Source organism: Ricinus communis, chromosome 4, assembly GCF_019578655.1.
Source record: "Ricinus communis isolate WT05 ecotype wild-type chromosome 4, ASM1957865v1, whole genome shotgun sequence".
Classification (NCBI taxonomy): domain Eukaryota; kingdom Viridiplantae; phylum Streptophyta; class Magnoliopsida; order Malpighiales; family Euphorbiaceae; genus Ricinus; species Ricinus communis.
The window spans coordinates 27,872,514-27,891,455 of NC_063259.1; the positions used below are offsets into that span (position 1 = coordinate 27,872,514).

General features: G+C 33.1%; 3 protein-coding genes and 1 non-coding gene across 5 annotated transcripts; 3 read left to right on the forward strand and 1 right to left on the reverse strand.

The window, feature by feature from the left end:
- The first annotated feature begins 2,123 nt into the window (after positions 1-2,123).
- LOC8269233 (ubiquitin-like modifier-activating enzyme 5) lies at positions 2,124-6,990 on the forward strand. Its single transcript, XM_015722076.2, has 14 exons — positions 2,124-2,314; positions 2,510-2,578; positions 2,678-2,791; positions 3,417-3,545; positions 3,770-3,838; positions 4,187-4,339; positions 4,575-4,611; positions 4,953-5,035; positions 5,244-5,318; positions 5,464-5,538; positions 5,743-5,829; positions 5,942-6,057; positions 6,190-6,236; positions 6,534-6,990. Exons 1-14 carry the CDS (start codon positions 2,225-2,227, stop codon positions 6,671-6,673), a joined length of 1,284 nt encoding a protein of 427 aa, XP_015577562.1. The 5' UTR covers positions 2,124-2,224; the 3' UTR covers positions 6,674-6,990.
- A 358-nt stretch (positions 6,991-7,348) lies between these two features.
- Positions 7,349-10,586, reverse strand: LOC8277426 (deoxycytidylate deaminase). Of its 2 annotated transcripts, XM_015723645.3 has the most exons (10): positions 10,479-10,586; positions 10,121-10,265; positions 9,942-10,017; positions 9,731-9,770; positions 9,431-9,489; positions 9,323-9,360; positions 8,995-9,058; positions 8,773-8,826; positions 7,843-7,944; positions 7,349-7,591 (listed from the first exon to the last, which is right to left on the reverse strand). In XM_015723645.3, the coding sequence occupies exons 1-10, from the start codon at positions 10,495-10,497 to the stop codon at positions 7,529-7,531; spliced, it is 660 nt and encodes a 219-aa protein (XP_015579131.1). In that variant the 5' UTR covers positions 10,498-10,586; the 3' UTR covers positions 7,349-7,528. The 2 variants fall into 2 exon arrangements, with proteins under 2 accessions (XP_015579131.1, XP_002511183.1); XM_002511137.4 differs by having other exon boundaries at positions 10,121-10,569.
- A 1,039-nt stretch (positions 10,587-11,625) lies between these two features.
- TRNAL-AAG lies at positions 11,626-11,706 on the forward strand. Its single transcript has one exon. It is a non-coding gene; the product is annotated as a tRNA-Leu (tRNA).
- Positions 11,707-14,047: 2,341 nt separating this feature from the next.
- LOC8269231 (zinc finger protein SHOOT GRAVITROPISM 5) lies at positions 14,048-15,111 on the forward strand. The gene is made up of 2 exons (XM_048372574.1): positions 14,048-14,378; positions 14,517-15,111. The coding sequence occupies exons 1-2, from the start codon at positions 14,266-14,268 to the stop codon at positions 14,803-14,805; spliced, it is 402 nt and encodes a 133-aa protein (XP_048228531.1). The 5' UTR covers positions 14,048-14,265; the 3' UTR covers positions 14,806-15,111.
- Positions 15,112-18,942: the final 3,831 nt, after the last annotated feature.

Consider the following 18,942-nt stretch of genomic DNA (forward strand, 5'->3'; position numbering starts at 1 on the left):
CGGATTCTTGCAAGGAATGATTTCTGTTACCTGCAAAATGCTTGTGGGGACTCTTTCATCCTTCATGCAACGACTGCTAGTTGAGTAATGGATTCCCATTTCTTTTTGTTGTTCGTTTTCTTCAATGATTAATTGTGCTAAAATATTCCAAAACATAATTTTATGCTTGAGATGAAGGAAAGTCAATCTTCTTAAGATATACAGCAAATTGTATATAAATTCGATACTCTTTTTCGTGTTTATAATCTAAATATATTTGAAAATGAAAAAATATAAAAATAATGATCACTTCTCCTTAATTAGTTCTGTATTGAAGACATAAGTTGTCTAATATTTAAAAGTTTGCAGCTCATTTTTGGTTAAAGGAAAAAGGAAAAGATCTGAATTGTGAATGGGAAAATGCTATAATAGCAAAATATTCGCATGTAATAAGGAGACATTGTAATGTATGTAAGGTTGACAAATGGCAAAGAATACAGTGAAAAGGCCCTCATATACACATTATGTTCGAGGACGGTAGGTGGCGTATCAAACTCTTATCAAAAAGTTGTTTGTGCAAGTTGTAATATATATATATACACATACATATATAATTATATAATTTTGAATTTTCTTAGCATGTAGGCTCCTACTGACTACAATTTTTATTTTATTTTTTTCAACATTTTTGGATAAGCATCAAAGTATACGAAATGGGAATAGAAAGTGAATTTTTAAGTGAGTAGACTGATTAATACAAAAGTAAGTAGTCACTCTGGGGATGCAAATTGTTTATGAAGTTTGGTAAGGTGGTAGAAATATATAGATAAATGGGGCTCCACATGGGCCATTCTTTTGGGCCTTCCTTCTTCTTCCTTTTTTTTTATTTTTTTATTTTTTTTTGGTTTGTTTGTTTTTACGATGGTTTCAAGTTTCAACCTTATCTGGCTTTCTCTGCCACAGTCTCTCCATCCGACCATCTCTTGCTTTTGGATTTCCTTTTTTTATTGGTCTTTGGTTTCGTCCATTCGTGAGCTAAAAAGTTAGATGGGTACTCTTGCCTTGCCTCTAGGTGAAGGAATCTCTCTTTTAATATCATTGCTTTCTAGTTTTATTGATTCATAAAATAATTGCTGCATGCTTTGTTAATGGAATAATCTTGCACACGTCTCTATTCCTTCTTTTCTTTTCCTAATCTAAGAGATTGCTAATTCATATTCTAGCAAACCTTCTCTTCCTGTACCAAAAACTAGTTTTATTTTAGTTATCGAACGGTCGACTTCAAAGCGAGAGGATGGGTAAAGATGACAATTCTCAACCGTATTTCTTATAGATCAAATAAAAAAAATATTCTTCTTAAAAAAACATTTCCCGATTAATTATTTCAAAATAGCTTTACTTAGTTTTAATATTAACTTAAATGGTTAGATAGGATTTTTTCTCTAATTCATTTTTATAATATTTTATTTAAAATTAATCCCGCAATATACCAATATTCTATATCAATATATACTATTTTATATTTTATTGGCATATATCTATGAAAATAAAAATAAAATTTTAAATTAAAGCAATATTATTAATCCCTATAAATTCTTAAGCTCGCGTATATATATTTTTTTATTACAAAATGAAATTTATCATGTTATTTTGTTTATAAATATTTTAATTGTATTTTAAATACTTGAGAGATAATTCAAATAATAAAAATATTTACGAAGTAGGTATTTATAATTCAAATTCTATCTCTATATTAAATTAATTATTTATTTTATGGTGAGTATAAGAAATAGCTTATCTTGCATTAAACCTCTCATGAATCACTAAAAAAAATTCAAATTAGTATCCTAGTGACATTATTTTGGTTCTATAAAGAGATCTCTTGAAAATTATCTCTTAATAATTACATATGATATACCAGTTTATAAATCTTCAAATGGCTATTGCTCATCTCAAATGAATAAAAAATCTATTGTTATTATGTAGTCCAACTGACCAATTAAATAAATAAAAGCCCAATATCCTATTTTGTTTCCATTAATGGGCCCGCAGGATCTAGTCCTACACTATTCCCGAAAGGTTCAGTGATCAATATATGGGCCTTGAAGCTTTCTAATGGGCTATGAATCCTACATTTAAAGCATCTAGGCAGCTTGCTGTAAAGGTAACGAATTTTGAGGCAAACAAGACAACGATCGCAGTGATATAGCTGACTAGCAGCAGCAGCAAGAAACTGCAAGCAGCAATGGAGGCTGAATTGAAAGGCCTGCTAGATGATCTCTCATCTCTCATTTCTTCGCTGCCTGATGCTTCTCGTCAGGCATCGATTCACAAGGTATATATATATATGCAGATTATACGTTAAGTGCGTCGAATGTGCGTTTTATTTTGGTGAATTCGGACTATGAAATTATAAGTTTGATCTGAATTTTGAATTTTTTGATCAGGAAATTAATGCGTTGATTTAGATTGAAATCAGTGATTTAGCTTTTTTTTTCTTCAGATAACTGTATTGTTATTTATGTTGCAGCTGCAATCGCGTGTTGAAGTTATCACGAAGCTGGCAACTTCTGCTCCGTCTCGGCGTTCAAAAGTCAAGGTTTAGTTTATTTTATTTTTCTAAGAATCATCAATGCCTTGTTTCAGTTGGAGCTTGTGATTATAATGTTGATGCATATGTCACTTATCTGGATCACAGGATATGAGTGCAGAGGTAGTTGATAGCAATCCGTATAGTAGGCTAATGGCGCTTCAAAGAATGGGCATTGTGCACAACTATGAGAGAATTCGGGAGTTCTCTGTTGCCATTGTTGTCTGTACTTTTTCTCCTCCTACATTACTAATTTTTTTTTTTTCAGTTAGTTGCAAAATACTATTATTGTGACGAAGAATGTGCTTAATCTTTTGCCAAAACTAATTTAAGGATTTAGGAAATTCTTACCTACTCTCTGTGAATGTCTACCTTATACATCAAACCAATCACTATTTAATACATAGTAGGACAGTGAGTTGTTGTTTCCAAAAACATCACATAGTTGATTATATGTTACATAGTGGTTGGTTTTGTAAGGATTTTTACCCCAAGAACTGCTTAACTCACAAATGGAGGCATCGCATCTTAGATTACATAATTATTGAGATAATAAAGTATTTAGTCAAATGCAGCCCATGTTTTGTCTGATGGTCTAAGTAGCAGTTGAGCATTAACAATGGTTTCCCATAATCAAATTTATAGAAAGTGGTTAGTGAGAAGATTTCTAGCATATTTACTTGACTCTATCTGCTTTTCAATTAATACCATAGATTACCCACCCATTAAGTAACATAAACCCTGGGTTTTCATGATTGCTTTGCTCATTAATCCTCAAAAAATTTGTGTGTTGGCGCATTACTGTTTATCCTAATAGTCTTGACATGTTGGTGCTATTTTATCATAGGGAATTGGTGGTGTTGGTAGTGTTGCAGCTGAGATGCTAACAAGATGTGGCATAGGTCGACTTTTATTGTATGATTATGACAAAGTGGAGTTGGCCAACATGAATAGGCTTTTCTTTCGTCCGGATCAGGTTTCTCTCCTTTTCTTTATATGGTTGTATTCCTCACTTTTGTAGTATCAACATTCCTTATACAATATTGCCTAAAAACTGGCTTTTTATAGTAATACTATGAAACTCAATTTTATTTTGTCATTTTGATTTAATATTAGTATATTTTATATGTATAAGAGATTCTTATGTTCACATAACCAGCAAACTGGTATTTTACTGATATACCATTTTTCTGCTGAAAGGTTGGCATGACAAAGACTGATGCTGCCGTTCAGACACTTTCAGAAATAAATCCTGATGTTGTGCTTGAGGTAAGTTTAATAAATTTGTGTGTTTAAGTGGCTTGTTGACAATTATAAACTCATTACAGTTTGTCCAGACATAAAATTACTCTTAATCCTACTTGTATAAGCAAAGAAACATTCACGCACTCCTTGGGAGTGGGGTTGGTAAATAAATATCTATTGGTAACCATCTAGGAAGAAAACTTCGATTTTACGGAGTCTCTAGTAATATTAGCATTTTGGCCTCCTATCATATTTATTATGGGTTAGTATTTTGCATTGCTAACTTATCTGGAATTGAATAGAAAAACTGGTTTGCTTACTATATAATGGATGCTTCTTTGCACTGATTATTTCTCTTCTACTTCTATTTAGAGCTATACGATGAACATCACAACAGTACAAGGATTTGAAACCTTTGTGTCAAGTTTGAAAAGTAAATCATTTCGCCCAAGTAAAGAAGGTACTGGAGTAGATCTTGTTTTAAGCTGTGTGGATAATTATGAAGCAAGGATGGCTGTTAACCAGGTAAATTTGACTGTTGTAGTAGGCAATCATTCACTTTTCGTGCAGTCTTTTGCTGACAGATGCAAACTTTATTGACCTATTCCTAATGTAAAATTTCTTTCTAGTATCTATGAATTTTACCATCTTAGCAGATGATATAGTTACAAATTAAAACTTAAACATGGTGTAATTTTCTAAGTACATTAAAATTTCTTATAATAAAGAAGTCTTGAATGCTTTTATTGTGGATATGCAGGCCTGTAATGAGTTGAACCAGACATGGATGGAGTCTGGTAAGACCATTTTCTTGTTCCTTATTTTACTTTATTATAAGTGGAATTATTTGAACTTGCTCTCTTCAATTTTTTTTAATCTTCACAAGCATGTGATAAAAAGGTCTAGACCTTTGATTCTCTACAAACTTAGTATATTAAACAAGTCATTCTTTCCAAACTTTTTTGCCGATATGCACAAAAAATTTATGCGTGGTAGTTCGATGTATAATACTGAATTATGCCTGGATGTCTATTTTTGGCTTTTTGTGGACTTCTATATAGAGTCTGAATTCTTGGGCCACTGAATTTCTAAGTTCTTGGCATATGGTAATGTATTAAAAAGAATATATTTCTTGTAGGTGTATCTGAAGATGCTGTCTCGGGTCATATACAACTATTGATTCCTGGAGAAACTGCCTGTTTTGCATGTGCTCCTCCTCTGGTAAGTTTATTCCTTTTTTGGAATTTTGATAGAACTGTGGGGTTTTCGTCTAGAATGTGCGATGACAAAGCCTTGAAATTTATATAATAGTTTTGGGATGTTGTGAATTGTTTTTTCTATATAATTGACCTACTTTTTCAATTAGCCTTGTAAAGGTCAAAGTATGGTAGTATATATAAAATGTTGAAATTGAATTGTGCTTTTTTAGGTTGTGGCATCTGGTGTAGATGAGCGGACACTCAAGCGTGAGGGGGTTTGTGCAGCATCTTTGCCTACCACAATGGTAATTTACTGTTGCTGTAACTACATTAACATCTCTAGTGTCCTGGTGTATTATGGAGTATATAAAGCTATATGAATATACTTTTTACCTATAGTGCGTTTTATGATTTTGATGTTAATATTCACTGATGTGAAATAAATGGCAGGGAGTTGTTGCAGGGCTTTTAGTACAAAATACATTAAAGTTCTTGTTACAATTTGGACATGTATCCCCATATCTTGTAAGTTCTATGTTAACCTTTCCTTGCTCCCTCTCTATAGCCATGTGCTCCGATTCTTGCTTACCGCATTGTTGCAGCTAAATTTGATAAGTTTTTGGAAGTTTAGATGTTATGGTTACTTAAACTTTGCTGTGAAACTTAATCATTAGATGTTCCTTGGGCTGTCTAGTTTTGACAGGTTCTGGCTTAATTGATTGATTGCAGGGATACAATTCTCTAAAAGACTATTTCCCAACGATGGAAATGAAGCCAAATCCACAATGTTCAAATGCAGCTTGTTTGGAGCGTCAGGTAGCAAACTGACATTTGCTTTCACTCAAAAAGAAGTTGCATTCTTGAGCTTTAATTATGTCGTATCTTTGAATCCTTTTGTATAATAGTATAATCTGTGATTATTATACAGAAAGAATACATTATTGCAAAGCCGGCTAGGGATGCTGCAGCTAAAGCCAAGATGGAGGCAGAAGCATCATTAGCTACAGAAATCCCACTTCATACTGATAATGAATGGAATATAAGGTAGCACCGATTGCTGATAAAGACCAATTGGTGTACTTAACATCAACATTATGCTCATTTTGTGTATGTTATGCTTCTTTCTGGGAGCCTACACACCAAGTTTATTGAAGTTTTCTTTTGGCCTTCTTTCAGTGTTGTTGATGATAGTGAGCCGGAAACAAAAGATGCCACAAGTTCAGGTGATCTTTAATTGTTTATATTTCCCCCAATGAGTGAGATAATGAATATGAAATGGGAATTCTTTTTTCTCTTTTGCATGGTACTTTTTATTAAAAAGCCGCTTGTTTGGTGAATGAAATTACAGAATGATAGACAAACTCTTTACATCTTTTTTTTTGCTTTTCTTTTCTTTTCTTTTGAGGTTCCATCTAGACCTCAGAGTTCCTTCATGTTTGGTTTGTTTGATCACTTGGTGGTTCACTCTTATTTAATATATTGCTTTCTCATTTCACCCTTTGTTAATTAATTGCTAGCAGATAAGCTTCCAGAAGGTCTTGCTCGGGAGCTCCCAACTGCAGATGAATTTCAAAAGTTCCCAGCTGCTGAGACGTCTACAACTACATTTGATGACCTTGAAGAACTCAAGAAGCAACTTGAAGCCCTCAATACTGATTAAGGACTGCGTTGATATTGATATTTTGTTGCCTCTCTGGATGAAAAAATCAAAGCTCTCACTGGAGTAATCCGGTCATGCTTACCCATAAGTTAACAAAACAAACTACCAATACAAAACCTTCATGCTTTGTTCTTTTTCTATCATATTTCACTGTATCTTTTAAAAAATGTAGCCTGATTCAACTTTAGCTTCTTATTTTTTTTTTGCTTTTAGATTGTTTTACTTTCCTAATACTTCGATCTCTTTTCCAAGTTCTTACAAAGCTAGATTTTCATGTATGCACATACTTTTTTGGTCAACGTGAATGCATTTACTCATTCTAATGCGACAAAATAATTAATTCCATTACATTTTTTAATCAAGTCTGTCACTCTTTCTATTAGCCATTAGCTTTCCCGTGATTGCTTTAGATGGTCCAGTGACTCATTGCAGATCCACGGAAAGATCTAAATGGAACAAGATGATTAACTATTTCAGGTTGAATTGGAACTATTATAATTGCCAAACACTGGCTTAAAATCAACCAACCAAAAAATGCAAAAATTTAAAAGAGAGACTAGATTATTACTAGAGAGAGCATGTTGGAAACAATTTGTGTCGGGTATCTAACAATCAATTTGGTTTCTGATTTCATCTGGTTTTGTGCTCAAGCTCCATCGAGTTGAATACTTAATGTATTAGAACTTGTTTGCAGTTATATTTCCAGAACAACAAAATGTTATACATATACTGTTAAATTACTTGGTTGTGTGCAATGCATACATACCACAGGAAGTTCAGTGTACCATGACCTTCCATTGAACAGATCGTAAAAGACGAGCAATCTCCAGGCTTCACAAATAAACAAAATCAAAGTCATCGTCTAGGATCTTCAAACTTGATCAATATTTGACTCATTTGAGGCTGATGTCTTCTGACCTGCATTTACAAAGTATACATGCAAATAAATCTTAATTTCAAAAGTCCACATACAATCGTTCTAAGTTAGGCAGGTTTACAAGAGTTTGAGCATGTATTATCAGGTTGGTGCATAAGCTTTACTATAGGCCATATTTACTAAAGAGGGCATTACTGCTAAATAAAACCTACAACTGAACTTCAAGATCGCTTGCTGTGCAAAATCTATACCAAATTCAATATAACTATTCGAAGATAGTGGTAAAGCTTACTTTGATTCCAGCCATAGATAGTAGCTTGTGTGAAGCAATGTATGCCGTCTCAGAATTACTCAAGTTCTTCTCCACAAAATATATAACTTCGGATACACCTGACTGCAAGAGCAAAAGTGAAAATAAGATGAATCCATGAAACCATGAACCATGAAATGCAAGAGAAGCAGGACAAATCGAAAATGCTAAGTAATTTATTTGGCACATTTCAAGAACTCACCAAATGATTTCCAGGCAGCAAAGGAATACCATTGAAGAATTAGATGAAATTATTTTAACTGGATCTTTTTGCTAGTTTTAAGGTTTATTTTAACATATAACCACAAAAGGACGATTTAATGCTTTAGGGTTGTTGCTAGATCTCAAAGACAAGGCTATCAATTTGAAATTTCCACAAAGTGGAATCCTGCAGTTGAGCAGGTCACAACCAAATGTGTTATTTGATCTCCCATGAAGTCGCGAAGATTAACTGAAACCATAGATTTAACAAGTTTTAAAAGACTTATACTTGACCCAACATGCTAAAGATGAAAGCATTCTTACATTTTCTTTTTTTCTTTAAAAAGAACAAAGAAAAAGGAATTTAATAAAAACAATTCATTTCATGTTTCACAAAGTTTGTACAGAAAAACATGTAATATATGTGGATTAAATAGATAGATGAGATTTTAACACAATTTTGTCATTGTCAAATATTCATTATCAGTCTTAAGGCATTAATAGATTTTTTCAACGTCTGAAAGTGCTTAAGCAAGATAATTTGGAACTCTGATCTAATTTCCTGACAAATACTGAAGTAAACTTAGATCATCCGCTTTGTGCTTGTTAAAGTAGGTCTTGAGTATGAAAATCAAGATATCTAAGGTAGGGTATATCTCCTGCTTCACATTTTAATTTCAAATATAGAATTTACCAGCGTGATTGTCAAACCTGAATGATTATCTTGGCACATTCATTGCAAGGAAACATGGTCACATAAAGCTTCTGCAGAGAGTAATCAAAAGAACCACTTTTAGTTATATCAATTATCTACATACTAAATTTTGGAAATCTCTGTAATGATAGTGGCAAAGAGAGATGCCAAACAGACAGACACAGAAAACAAACAGTAAATAAGAATAGAGAATGACTGAAAATGAAACTATTACTTACCTGACCAGCAGCAGAAGCATGATTTGTGTTCAGGATAGCATTAACTTCGGCATGGCAAACATAACTACAATAGATTGTTGTATATATGATTCACAATCCAGAGATATTCATAAGACATAATAGAGGAGACAAGTGGTTAGTAAAAGATACAGCAAGGCACAATCATTGGCATTTACAATCTTATTGATACCAAGTAAGCAACACACCGAAAAGTGATACTAGACACAGGATAGGACATCAACTACATGTATATCCATGGCAGAAAGTGTATTATGTTAAACAAAAAAAGGTGCCAAAATAAAGGATAAAATCAAAGCACGACACTTACGGATACTTCGTCTCCAAGGGATTCCCAGTTTTAGATTTCTGAAACAGAAAAGAAGATATTTAGTAGATGCAATTCCATTGTAATATGAGAAATAACATAAATACTAACCTTTGCCCAAGGAAGTTTGTCATCTGAGCAACCTCTTGGAAACCCATTATAGCCAATGCCTAAGAAAAGAAATTCGAAAGAGACAAATAAATCACCATAGACAACGTGAGACTACAAAGCACTTGAGTTGCTTGTGGTGCAAATGTGAGATAAAGCATTGAACATTTTTTCATGTGACAATACAATAAGAGCTCTAATTATTATTACCGTCCACTATCCACTTCAGTCACACGCGCATAAATACACTAAAGTTGTTTTTTCTTTTTAGCACATTGAAAAATTTATCTTAGAAGATCTTACCAAGAATAACTCCATTTTGACTGACCAAGCATGCACCAACCTGCAACATCAATACACAGTTTAAAAAACAAATTAGAAGCAATAATTGAGCATTTCTAAGCTTCTTAAAACCTTAATTTCTTTACAACTGCAATTACTTTAAAAAAAGTTTATTGCATTCACAACTAAATTAGAATTTAAAAGAAATAAAATAAACAGAACATGACCTGACCTGCCGGTTTGGATCTTTAGATCGTTCAGCTGATAAAAACGCAATTGCCATAAAATAATCGTCCCAGGACAAATATCTGCACTCAAATCAAACCGCAGCAACAAATAAATCAATAAATAAAAGCTGTTATTACTATTTAATAGTAAAAAATAGACAATTGATTTAGATTTTTAGCTCACTCTTTGCGCTTGGCAGGATCAAAGGGGCTCTGAGAAGAGCAGTTTTTTGAAATGACACCGTTTAGCGATGGAGAATTGTGTTTTTTCTGGTTGGAGAAAAAGAAGCGAACTACGAATGCAGATGTCAATGCACCGAATACCGTCGCTGTAGAAACAAGAAGGACCTCTCGAGAATTCATACAGTTTGACAAATCAGAAAATACGAAAAGAAAAATAAAATCTGAAATAAACCTCGTCGAGAAAATTTGTCACTTGGTACGGTGCTGATCTAAAGCCGCGAAAATAAATGAAAAAAGAAAATAGCGGGAAAGTTAAAACAAAAAATGGAAATAACGAAGAGGAGAAAGCCCTAGCCTACCCGCGCATTTACGGGTCATTCCAAGCCCAGGCGAAGCTTGTATTCGTCCCTGGTAGTCCAGTCCTTAAAACATGTTGGGTTTTATATAAAATAAAGAAAAAAGCGATTATATAAAATATGTAAATACGTATATTGGTAGGCCTTTATTTTATAACAAGTTTTTGTATACAAGTGTAAATAAATAAGATATTTTTTAAAAGTAGGGGCCAGGATATAAATCTTTTTTAATAAAGTCATCTTTTGTTATTAATTCTCAATGGGAAAAAAATAAAGGAAAAGGTGTTACTAGCTATTCATAGCTGATAGGTTTACCCTTTTACACTTGTAAAAGAAAATCCCAAGACCTCAAATATTCACAAAACGACGTTGCTCTATGATTCCTGATACTTGAGAAAAGAAAAGAAAAGAAAATGGCTTTTTTCGCAGCAAATTAATTTCAGAGAGGACAACTTACGAAGTTTTGATATTCATTATTGATAAGTTTTAATTACATGAATGACAGAATTCATCATTTTAAAAAGGGTGGAAAAACAAATGTTAGGTATTAGATAGAACAGGCAAAACCTGCATGGATAAATTTTTTTTATTGTTATTATTATTGGAAAGAAAAGAAGGGTTAGAAGGGGGGGCTTTTTAGTTTTAGGTAGCGCATGGGGACGGAAAAAAGAACAAAAAAGAAATTGCCCAAGGCTTAGTTGGAGTCCATGATATAAAATCACTGTCCTGAGAGGTGACCTCCATTAACTCTAGAATTTGGCTTTTTTTTTTTTTTCTTTCAGGCAGCGTTTGGAGCTACTGAGTAGAGCATTCATAAACATCCAAATTCCAAAAGCCTTCCAATACTTTTTCACCTGTTCCATGTCCCCCCCACCCTTACCCTTGCCCTCCATTGCTAGTGCTACTTACCTCTGCCCTTGCATAAGGGACCCTTCGATTGAGTTTTTAATTTTACTTCCTTATCCTTTTGGTGCAATTGGACAAATCAAAACCCCCACTCTTGCTACTACTTTCTTCTTCTTCTTCTTCTTCTTCTTTTTTTCATGTCAGAAGACAGGAGTGATAACATTAACGTGCATGGATTTATTCACGATTCTTTTTCCTTCAGTTTTGTTTTTTGGTCGAGATTGATTTGGCATGCTTCCGCCAAGTGGAGATGGCCGAGTTGGTCTAAGGCGCCAGATTAAGGTTCTGGTCCGAAAGGGCGTGGGTTCAAATCCCACTCTCCACAAAAACCATTAATCTTACTGTGATAATTTTTTAACCCACCAATAAACTCTTCCACGTAAATTCAGATATTTATCATATTTCCGTCTATCTATGCGTATGCGTATATAATTAATATATAAAGTAATAAATTCTTTTTCTAATTAAAAATAATTATAATCTTAGCATCTATTTTTAATATTGTATTAACTGATGAATTAATAATCTAATCTCATAATATTTTTAATTAAAAGAATAATATATCAATAGTATTTGTATTATTCCTTAAAATCTGTTAATAAATTATTCAGTTAACACTTTTAAATAAATTTTATTAAGAAAGATACTTAAAATTATCTTAAACTATTATATTCTTTTAAATATGACAAATAACTTTTTTAATAAATTTATTTTATTTTTTATAATTAAAATAATAATAAAAATTATTCAATACACAAATAAACGACTAGTAATATAATAACTTATGGAGATAAGAAGAAATAATTGATGTATTCATTAATAAGTTGTTTGTGATATGTGGACTAGGTTTAGTTAACTATCGAATTACTTTACTTTTTAAAAATTGAAAAGGTAGATAAATAAAGAATTAAATGAAGAAAATCTGCTAAGTTATGGAAAAGGCATGATATGGAGATAAAAAGAAATAATGTAAGCTTTGCAAATGGAATCCTGTCCAAAACAGAAGATGTAGTCAAGACAATCAAAGCTTGCACATGCATAAAGTCTCTAAAGAATCTTCATTTGCAGTACTCGTCCCCATTTACTTCCTATTCTAATAATATTTATCTTCTTTCGACCATACCATGCATCCTTCATAGGACGCTTTTTTCTTTTCAATATAAATATACAAATAAATAAGTATCCCGTTGTTAGATTATTTTCATGTGAGTTACAATTATTAATTACTATAGTTATAGTACACATAGAGGCTATTTAAAATATTGTTAAACTCTTAAAATTCGTATATATTATTATACAAAAGTTTAAAGGTAGATAAATTACTTCTCACACTTGATAAAAAGACATTATGCATGTTAAAATTGAAGCTTCCCATTTGGAAAATTAATTGTGCTAGAATTATATTAAACATATTTATATATGAAGAGTACTTTGTTGGCACATGCTCAATTAAGGCCTATTGGACTTAGACCCACAATTAAACAAAGATACGAATAAGGACAGCACGTGACATGAGAAATTAGTCAAGTGTCTTATTGCTATTCCCCGCCAAGAATACGGAGCGTTTCCAGCGATGATCGAACCCGACCGCAGGAGTAAGGCCTCAAGACTTTGTGGTCCTTGCAAATCAACAATGAACTAGCCTCAGTTGTAATAGACAGGCAGTTAATTCAGAAAAACGGAAACAATTAGGATTTAGAGGACTGTTTCAATTTATTTTTCAACATTTATACTTTTATTTTAGCAGTAAACTTTAGCGAATTGCATCCTGGTCCGATTTCTCGGTAAAATTAAGAAAGAGAAGAAAAGAAAGAAACGCTGAGATTCTTAAGCATAAAAATTTTGTATCTCTTACCATTAACACCACAAGGATGAAGGGTCCAAAAGGAAGAGTCAGTACCCACAATCATGGTCAGGCACGGCAGTGTGGCCATCCCACGTGCCAAACCTGGCCGGAGCGTGGGCTGCTGAGTTAGAAAGTGGAGAACTTTTTCCTACTGAGGGCCCGACAACCTTAGCCCTACCATCAAGCTTAAATCCATGTCCAGAGCACCCAATTTTTATTTTCTTTTTATATATATTATTTATTTATTTATATGTGTTTCTTTTTGATTTAAAATAGTAATAATATAATAAAGTATAGAAAAGAAGTGTTTTTACTATATACTAACAACACTTGATGCACGTGCGAGTCTAATTATTACACACCTACACCCCTCCTCCATATCCTCATCTCGTCTAATAATAAAAAGAGAAAAAGGGTGCAGAACACAAAAAAGATACTCATTGCTCAATAACGCGATCCGTTATTTTTATGGTTTTTCCCTTGTTTCTATAACGGAATTGTCACTTGTACCTAAAACACCCTTCTTTTTTTACCAATATTTACCTCTCATCGGTGACTCTTTTACTCTTAACAGTCCTTCATGTGGTGTTAAAACAGTTCAGGGTTTCTTCAAATTTATGGTGTTATGTTTTATTTGATTTGGCTACATAAAGATTAGATGTATATTTGGTGGCGTGTTCAATAAAAGATTTCGATTAATAGTGTGGGTGATTTCTTTTTAAAACAGAAGTCAAAAAGGAATTTTTTTGATTTTCTCATTTTATTAGTATCTATAACAACTTTATTATTAAATATTTGCAAAGAAAGGATTACTAATGTTGCGTAGTCGTCTGTCTATTAAGCATCGGATTCAGCCCGTCGGAACTGCAACAGTGAACGTTCACAGTGAATAGGGGTGTTATTGTAAAGTCAGTCTGCATGGGTACTATGGACATAATAGTAATTTAATCTAGCGCGGTTTTTATATATAGGCACCCGTCATTGCCACCTTGATAGTTCTCCTTCAGCTTAAACCTCTTTCTTTTTATATCTTGTTCAATGGAAGAGGACGATCATAAGGAGTTACAGCTGCTTCCCTCTCAACAATCCTTAGCTTCTTCCTCTTCTTGTTCACTCATGTCATTCCGGCCGCCGGATTCTAATTCGCTGAGGTACCGGTCGTCAGCGACAGTGTCCGCTGATCACAATCAATTTGGAGGGCCATCGCTAGACTTGCAATTATCGATAAGTCTTAGTCCGATCCAAGCACCATCTAACTGTGTATTAACAGGTCCCATTTGTGATTTCAGTGATGGGAAAGTGGATACAGGCTGCGTCGAGGCGTTGAAATGGCAGGCGGCGGAGCAAATTCGACTGGCTGCCATTGAAAAAGCTTATGCAGAAAGAGTAAGGGAGCTAACGAGAAGAGAGATGGAGTTAGCACAATCAGAGTTTGCAAGGGCAAGACATATGTGGCAAAGAGCTAGAGAAGAAGCGGAAAAAGCTGAGAGAATGAAGGAGAGGGCAACGAGGCAGATAGATTCTACGTGCATGGAGATCACTTGCCAATCTTGCAGGCAAAGGTTCAAGCCAGCTTAAAAAGAAAAGGAAACAAGCAAAAAAGAAAAGGCTTCTTTTATATCAGGATTGTTATTTGAAACTCTCCAAGACAAGATGATGAGAATGAGATGAATAATCTATATGGCCAAGTTGTTTGAGTTTTGAAAAATTTGGGTATTGGATTCCTTCTTTTTTCATTTCAACAGAACAGAAGATAGAAGGGATAAGATCATAAGTGGGGTTGGAAAAGTTTGCAATTCCCATACTTTGTTTCTTCTTCATCATTGTGATATGTTTGATTATTTTGGCTTTTGACCTTAATAATTATGACAGAATTTATTTAAACCCAGATGGCATTTTCCAAATTCAAATCATAGAATCTGTGATCATATTGAAAAAGAAGAATTCCTCTATTAATATCTCTCAGACCAAGTAATACTCGCTCGACGCATAAGCATTTCTTGATTTTTTTTTCTTTTTCTGAAAAATGATCTGCCCGGCAGGGATCATGAATTAATTAAGCAACAGTTTCAGCAGTAGAGTGATGATCGTTTGTCTGAATTTCATATAATGAATTAATGATCTTTACTTTTAGTTTTCTATCTAATAAAAAAAAAAATGATAGAAACTTGAATTTTAGTCTCACATTCTTGATTCAGGAAGTCAAAACTCAGAAGAAACCTGGATGGTGATATATATAAGGAAAATTCCTTGGACCTATAATAATAATAATCAATTAAGTCTAAGCTATATATATATAGCTATTTTCACCATTTTATTTTCTTTTTAATTTTAATGTTTTAATTAGTGATATATGCTACATACACTAATCCAACATAGATATATATAGATGATATTGTCACTGCATAATGGAAGACTTGAATTACAAGTTGACAAATCATTATCCACCTGTAATTTTCTCTGCCCATCGTGTACATGCACCTAAAAAATAATAAGCCCATTAAGCTTCCCTACATTCTAAAAAGAAAATAAATAATTGAAAAATCAAATCGTTTTAGATTATATCTTTTGTTTGGGAAAAGAAATTCACATGATAGAAGTAGTGTCATAACATAAAAGAGTCAACAAAATTAAGAATTGGCATTTTAAGTGGTTTCAGACAAGAAACAATTATAGTCGGCAGTGAACTTGAAGATATACATAACAAAAAGGGAATGCCCATAGCTGATTTCCATATCTGTCAACAATCTGCCCTCCACGTAAAAATAAGACTGCCGAACCCGTTGATTAATCCAAATTCTTATCCCAACTCAATTTTTTTTTTTTATAACATTTTAATACATTTTTATATTATTTTAAAAAAACAATTTTTAATATTTATTTTTGTTTAATATGTTAATATGTATTGCATAAAGTGCTTAATTATTATTAAAAATAAAATTTAGATGTATATCATATAAAATAGAAATTTAAAAAAATTTAAGTTTAAGTACGTATTAGATTAAATGAAAAATTAATTTAAAAATCCAGAAATATGAATATGCATTTAGCTGATAAAAAAATAAAAAATAAAATTAATTTCATAAACTATACCCATCGTCGAAAATATGTAATTGCCTACAGCTCCTCAGTATTAAAAACTGATAACTTTTGGCTTGGAACTTTACTGGTTTTATTTGTATTAACGATGGTGAAGGCATTCAGCTCAGAACCTTTTTCCCAAGCTATGCCTAGCAACTTCGCAAGAAAAGGAAAATAGTATGTATTCCTTAAAACATTTAAAATAAAACTCTGATTTTAATCAAGTTTTTATTTGCAATTTTGATTTCAATTCTTTCATCTTTTTGATACTATTGAATCTGGAACGAAGAGTGCAGCATGGCTAGAGGGGTCAAACCTGAGGTCTATCAGAGTCGAGTTTTGTTTGATAGAAAGGCAGCAAATGCCAGAAGTCAGCAGTCAACTGTAATGTGGAGAAAGAAATTGCCTCCAAACAAAGAAGGTTCAAATGGAGGAGATGGTGTATCCTGACCCATCATCTTGATGCTTAAATTAGATAAGGAGAAAAAGAGAATAAACGAAATGTGTTCATGTGTATTTTAACTTTGATGCTTGGTGAAGAGTGGGTTCTTACCTTTTCTCTTTCGGTCGTTGGAACATAGTAGCGGTTAGATAATATTATTTGTGTTCAACATTAATGGAATAGTGAAACCGTTAAAAAGAGTTAACAGTCTCACACTAATAATCGATAATAATAATTAAACTTGTTTAATATAGAGCATAAAAAGTTTTTTAGTTATTCAGTTAAATCGGTGTGTTTGTATTTAATTTGGTTATTTGTTTGGAATACTTGATCCCTTATATTATCAAAAATGAATCGGAACAAAAAGCAAGCAAATTCATTAAGAACAAGACACCAAAGTATGGCTGCATCCGCTTGTATTCAAACTGTTAAACTTTTGCTGATGAGAAACCAAACACCCACTATCCATGTCTGGGATCCAACACAAAAGAGGCATTTTTAGATAGGATGACCCCAGCTCATGAAAGCATCATCAGTCAATGAAAGGGAACAGTGTCTCCTTTCAACATTGTCTCAAGAAAACTAATATTAGCTTAATTTGTCAGCAACCTCCAAACATATAGCTCACATACAGTTAATCTGTCAAATGGGTGCCCTCCAATAATACACTGTGCCCTCGATTCCTTTGCTTAGGTCAAGACATAATTCAGTGGGGGCAGAGTATCTTCAAGTTTCAAAAATTAGGTCCTCCTTGAAAAGTACATTGGCCACAAAAGCATGAGAAGAAATAAAGCTAATTCAATCCTAATCTACTAATAGCCACAATCTCAATTTGATTTTCACAGTCTTTTTGAGTGCTCAACCTAATTGAAGATCACCCAAAAGAAAGTAGCCCTTTTCACTTGCTAACAATTTCTTGTCTTGCTTGTGCAATAAACCATTAAATAGTTAATAACATAACTTGAAAAAGACACTAAAAGAGCTCTCTCCTTTTTACCTTTTTTTTTTTTTTTTCTTTCCCCCCTTTCGAAAAGCTTAATGATTAAAGCTGCAATAATATTGCTCCATGCTGTTCTCTAATGACCTTTTCTGGTATGGTGGTAGAAAGGATGAATTAACTTCAATCGCAGTGAGATGCAGCAATTATCTTAAAAATGGAGTGTTCTAATTATGCCATTATGGGATGCCAATGATGGAATAATGTACAGGATACATAGATGTTTGGGGCTGGAAACTAACAAAAAAACTATTTAAAAAACTGTTACCTAATTGAGTTGCATAATTAAATGATAATCATAGTAATCAGAGACCGTACCCCGACATATGGCCACTTGCATTATGGAGGTTCTTGTCTTGTATCTTTTATTTGGATACAATCAGAGAAATAGCAAGAGCTATATAATCAAAAGGTCTTCCACAAAGTTGATAAGCAAAGATAAAGTTGTAGGACATAGTTTTGCTGATCCATCAAACTAGTCATTATGACAAAACCTTAACATTTGTCTTTTCAGATTGTCCACATATTATCATTGAACTGATACTGTATTTCTACTTCAAAATTGATGTAGATATGTCAGGATTGTTAACAACAGTCACCCCCTTATCCCCATTACCATACATATACTGCTGTCTATATATGTCCCCTGTACCAGGTTTCCCTCAAGATTACCCTGTTCCTTGAAACCGACATGTCCCGATCATCAATATTTTGACCGATCAACCATTTTCCAGCGCATTTAATTAAATAAACCAGAATGTAAAACTAAATTCAGATGGAAACTGTCGATGAGTTTATCTTTCGTGGTGCAGATCATTATTACAAGCTATTAACAGGAGAGAATCTATTGGGGATTCTTACAAAAGGACAGTGCCAATCATTTATAGTTAAATTTTGGAAGGAAGCTATGAGGAACTATTAGAATTAAGAGGAGACAGAAAATGGTGGAGCTCATATCATTTCATGTGGGCAATCATTCAAAATTTTTTCACCTTCTTCCACTGATGAATAAGGTAAACTTCTCCTAAAAAAGACTACGTCCCATCTTCTCTTTTTTAATGGTAAAACAAGAACAAAAAGATGAAGATGTATGAAGAAGTTGTTCGATCGCTCAAGTCATGCCTGAACTAATCAAGAGAGAAAAAAGAAAAAAGAAAAAAAAGGCAAATCACTTTTGATGTTAGGAAAGAAAGAA

Bases quoted from the DNA above. Each gene is read 5' to 3' on its own strand.
- LOC8269233 (XM_015722076.2), top strand. From the start codon at position 2,225: ATGGAGGCTGAATTGAAAGGCCTGCTAGATGATCTCTCATCTCTCATT. The intron at 3,546-3,769 runs GTTTCTCTCCTT...TTCTGCTGAAAG, and splicing joins TTTTCTTTCGTCCGGATCAG to GTTGGCATGACAAAGACTGA. The intron at 6,237-6,533 runs GTGATCTTTAAT...AATTGCTAGCAG, and splicing joins AAAAGATGCCACAAGTTCAG to ATAAGCTTCCAGAAGGTCTT.
- LOC8277426 (XM_002511137.4), bottom strand. From the start codon at position 10,299: ATGAATTCTCGAGAGGTCCTTCTTGTTTCTACAGCGACGGTATTCGGT. The intron at 10,018-10,120 runs GTGAGCTAAAAA...ATTTGAGTGCAG, and splicing joins GATCCTGCCAAGCGCAAAGA to ATATTTGTCCTGGGACGATT. The intron at 9,361-9,430 runs GTTAGTATTTAT...TTTCTGTTTCAG, and splicing joins ACAAACTTCCTTGGGCAAAG to AAATCTAAAACTGGGAATCC.
- LOC8269231 (XM_048372574.1), top strand. From the start codon at position 14,266: ATGGAAGAGGACGATCATAAGGAGTTACAGCTGCTTCCCTCTCAACAA. The intron at 14,379-14,516 runs GTACCGGTCGTC...TTGTGATTTCAG, and splicing joins CCGGATTCTAATTCGCTGAG to TGATGGGAAAGTGGATACAG.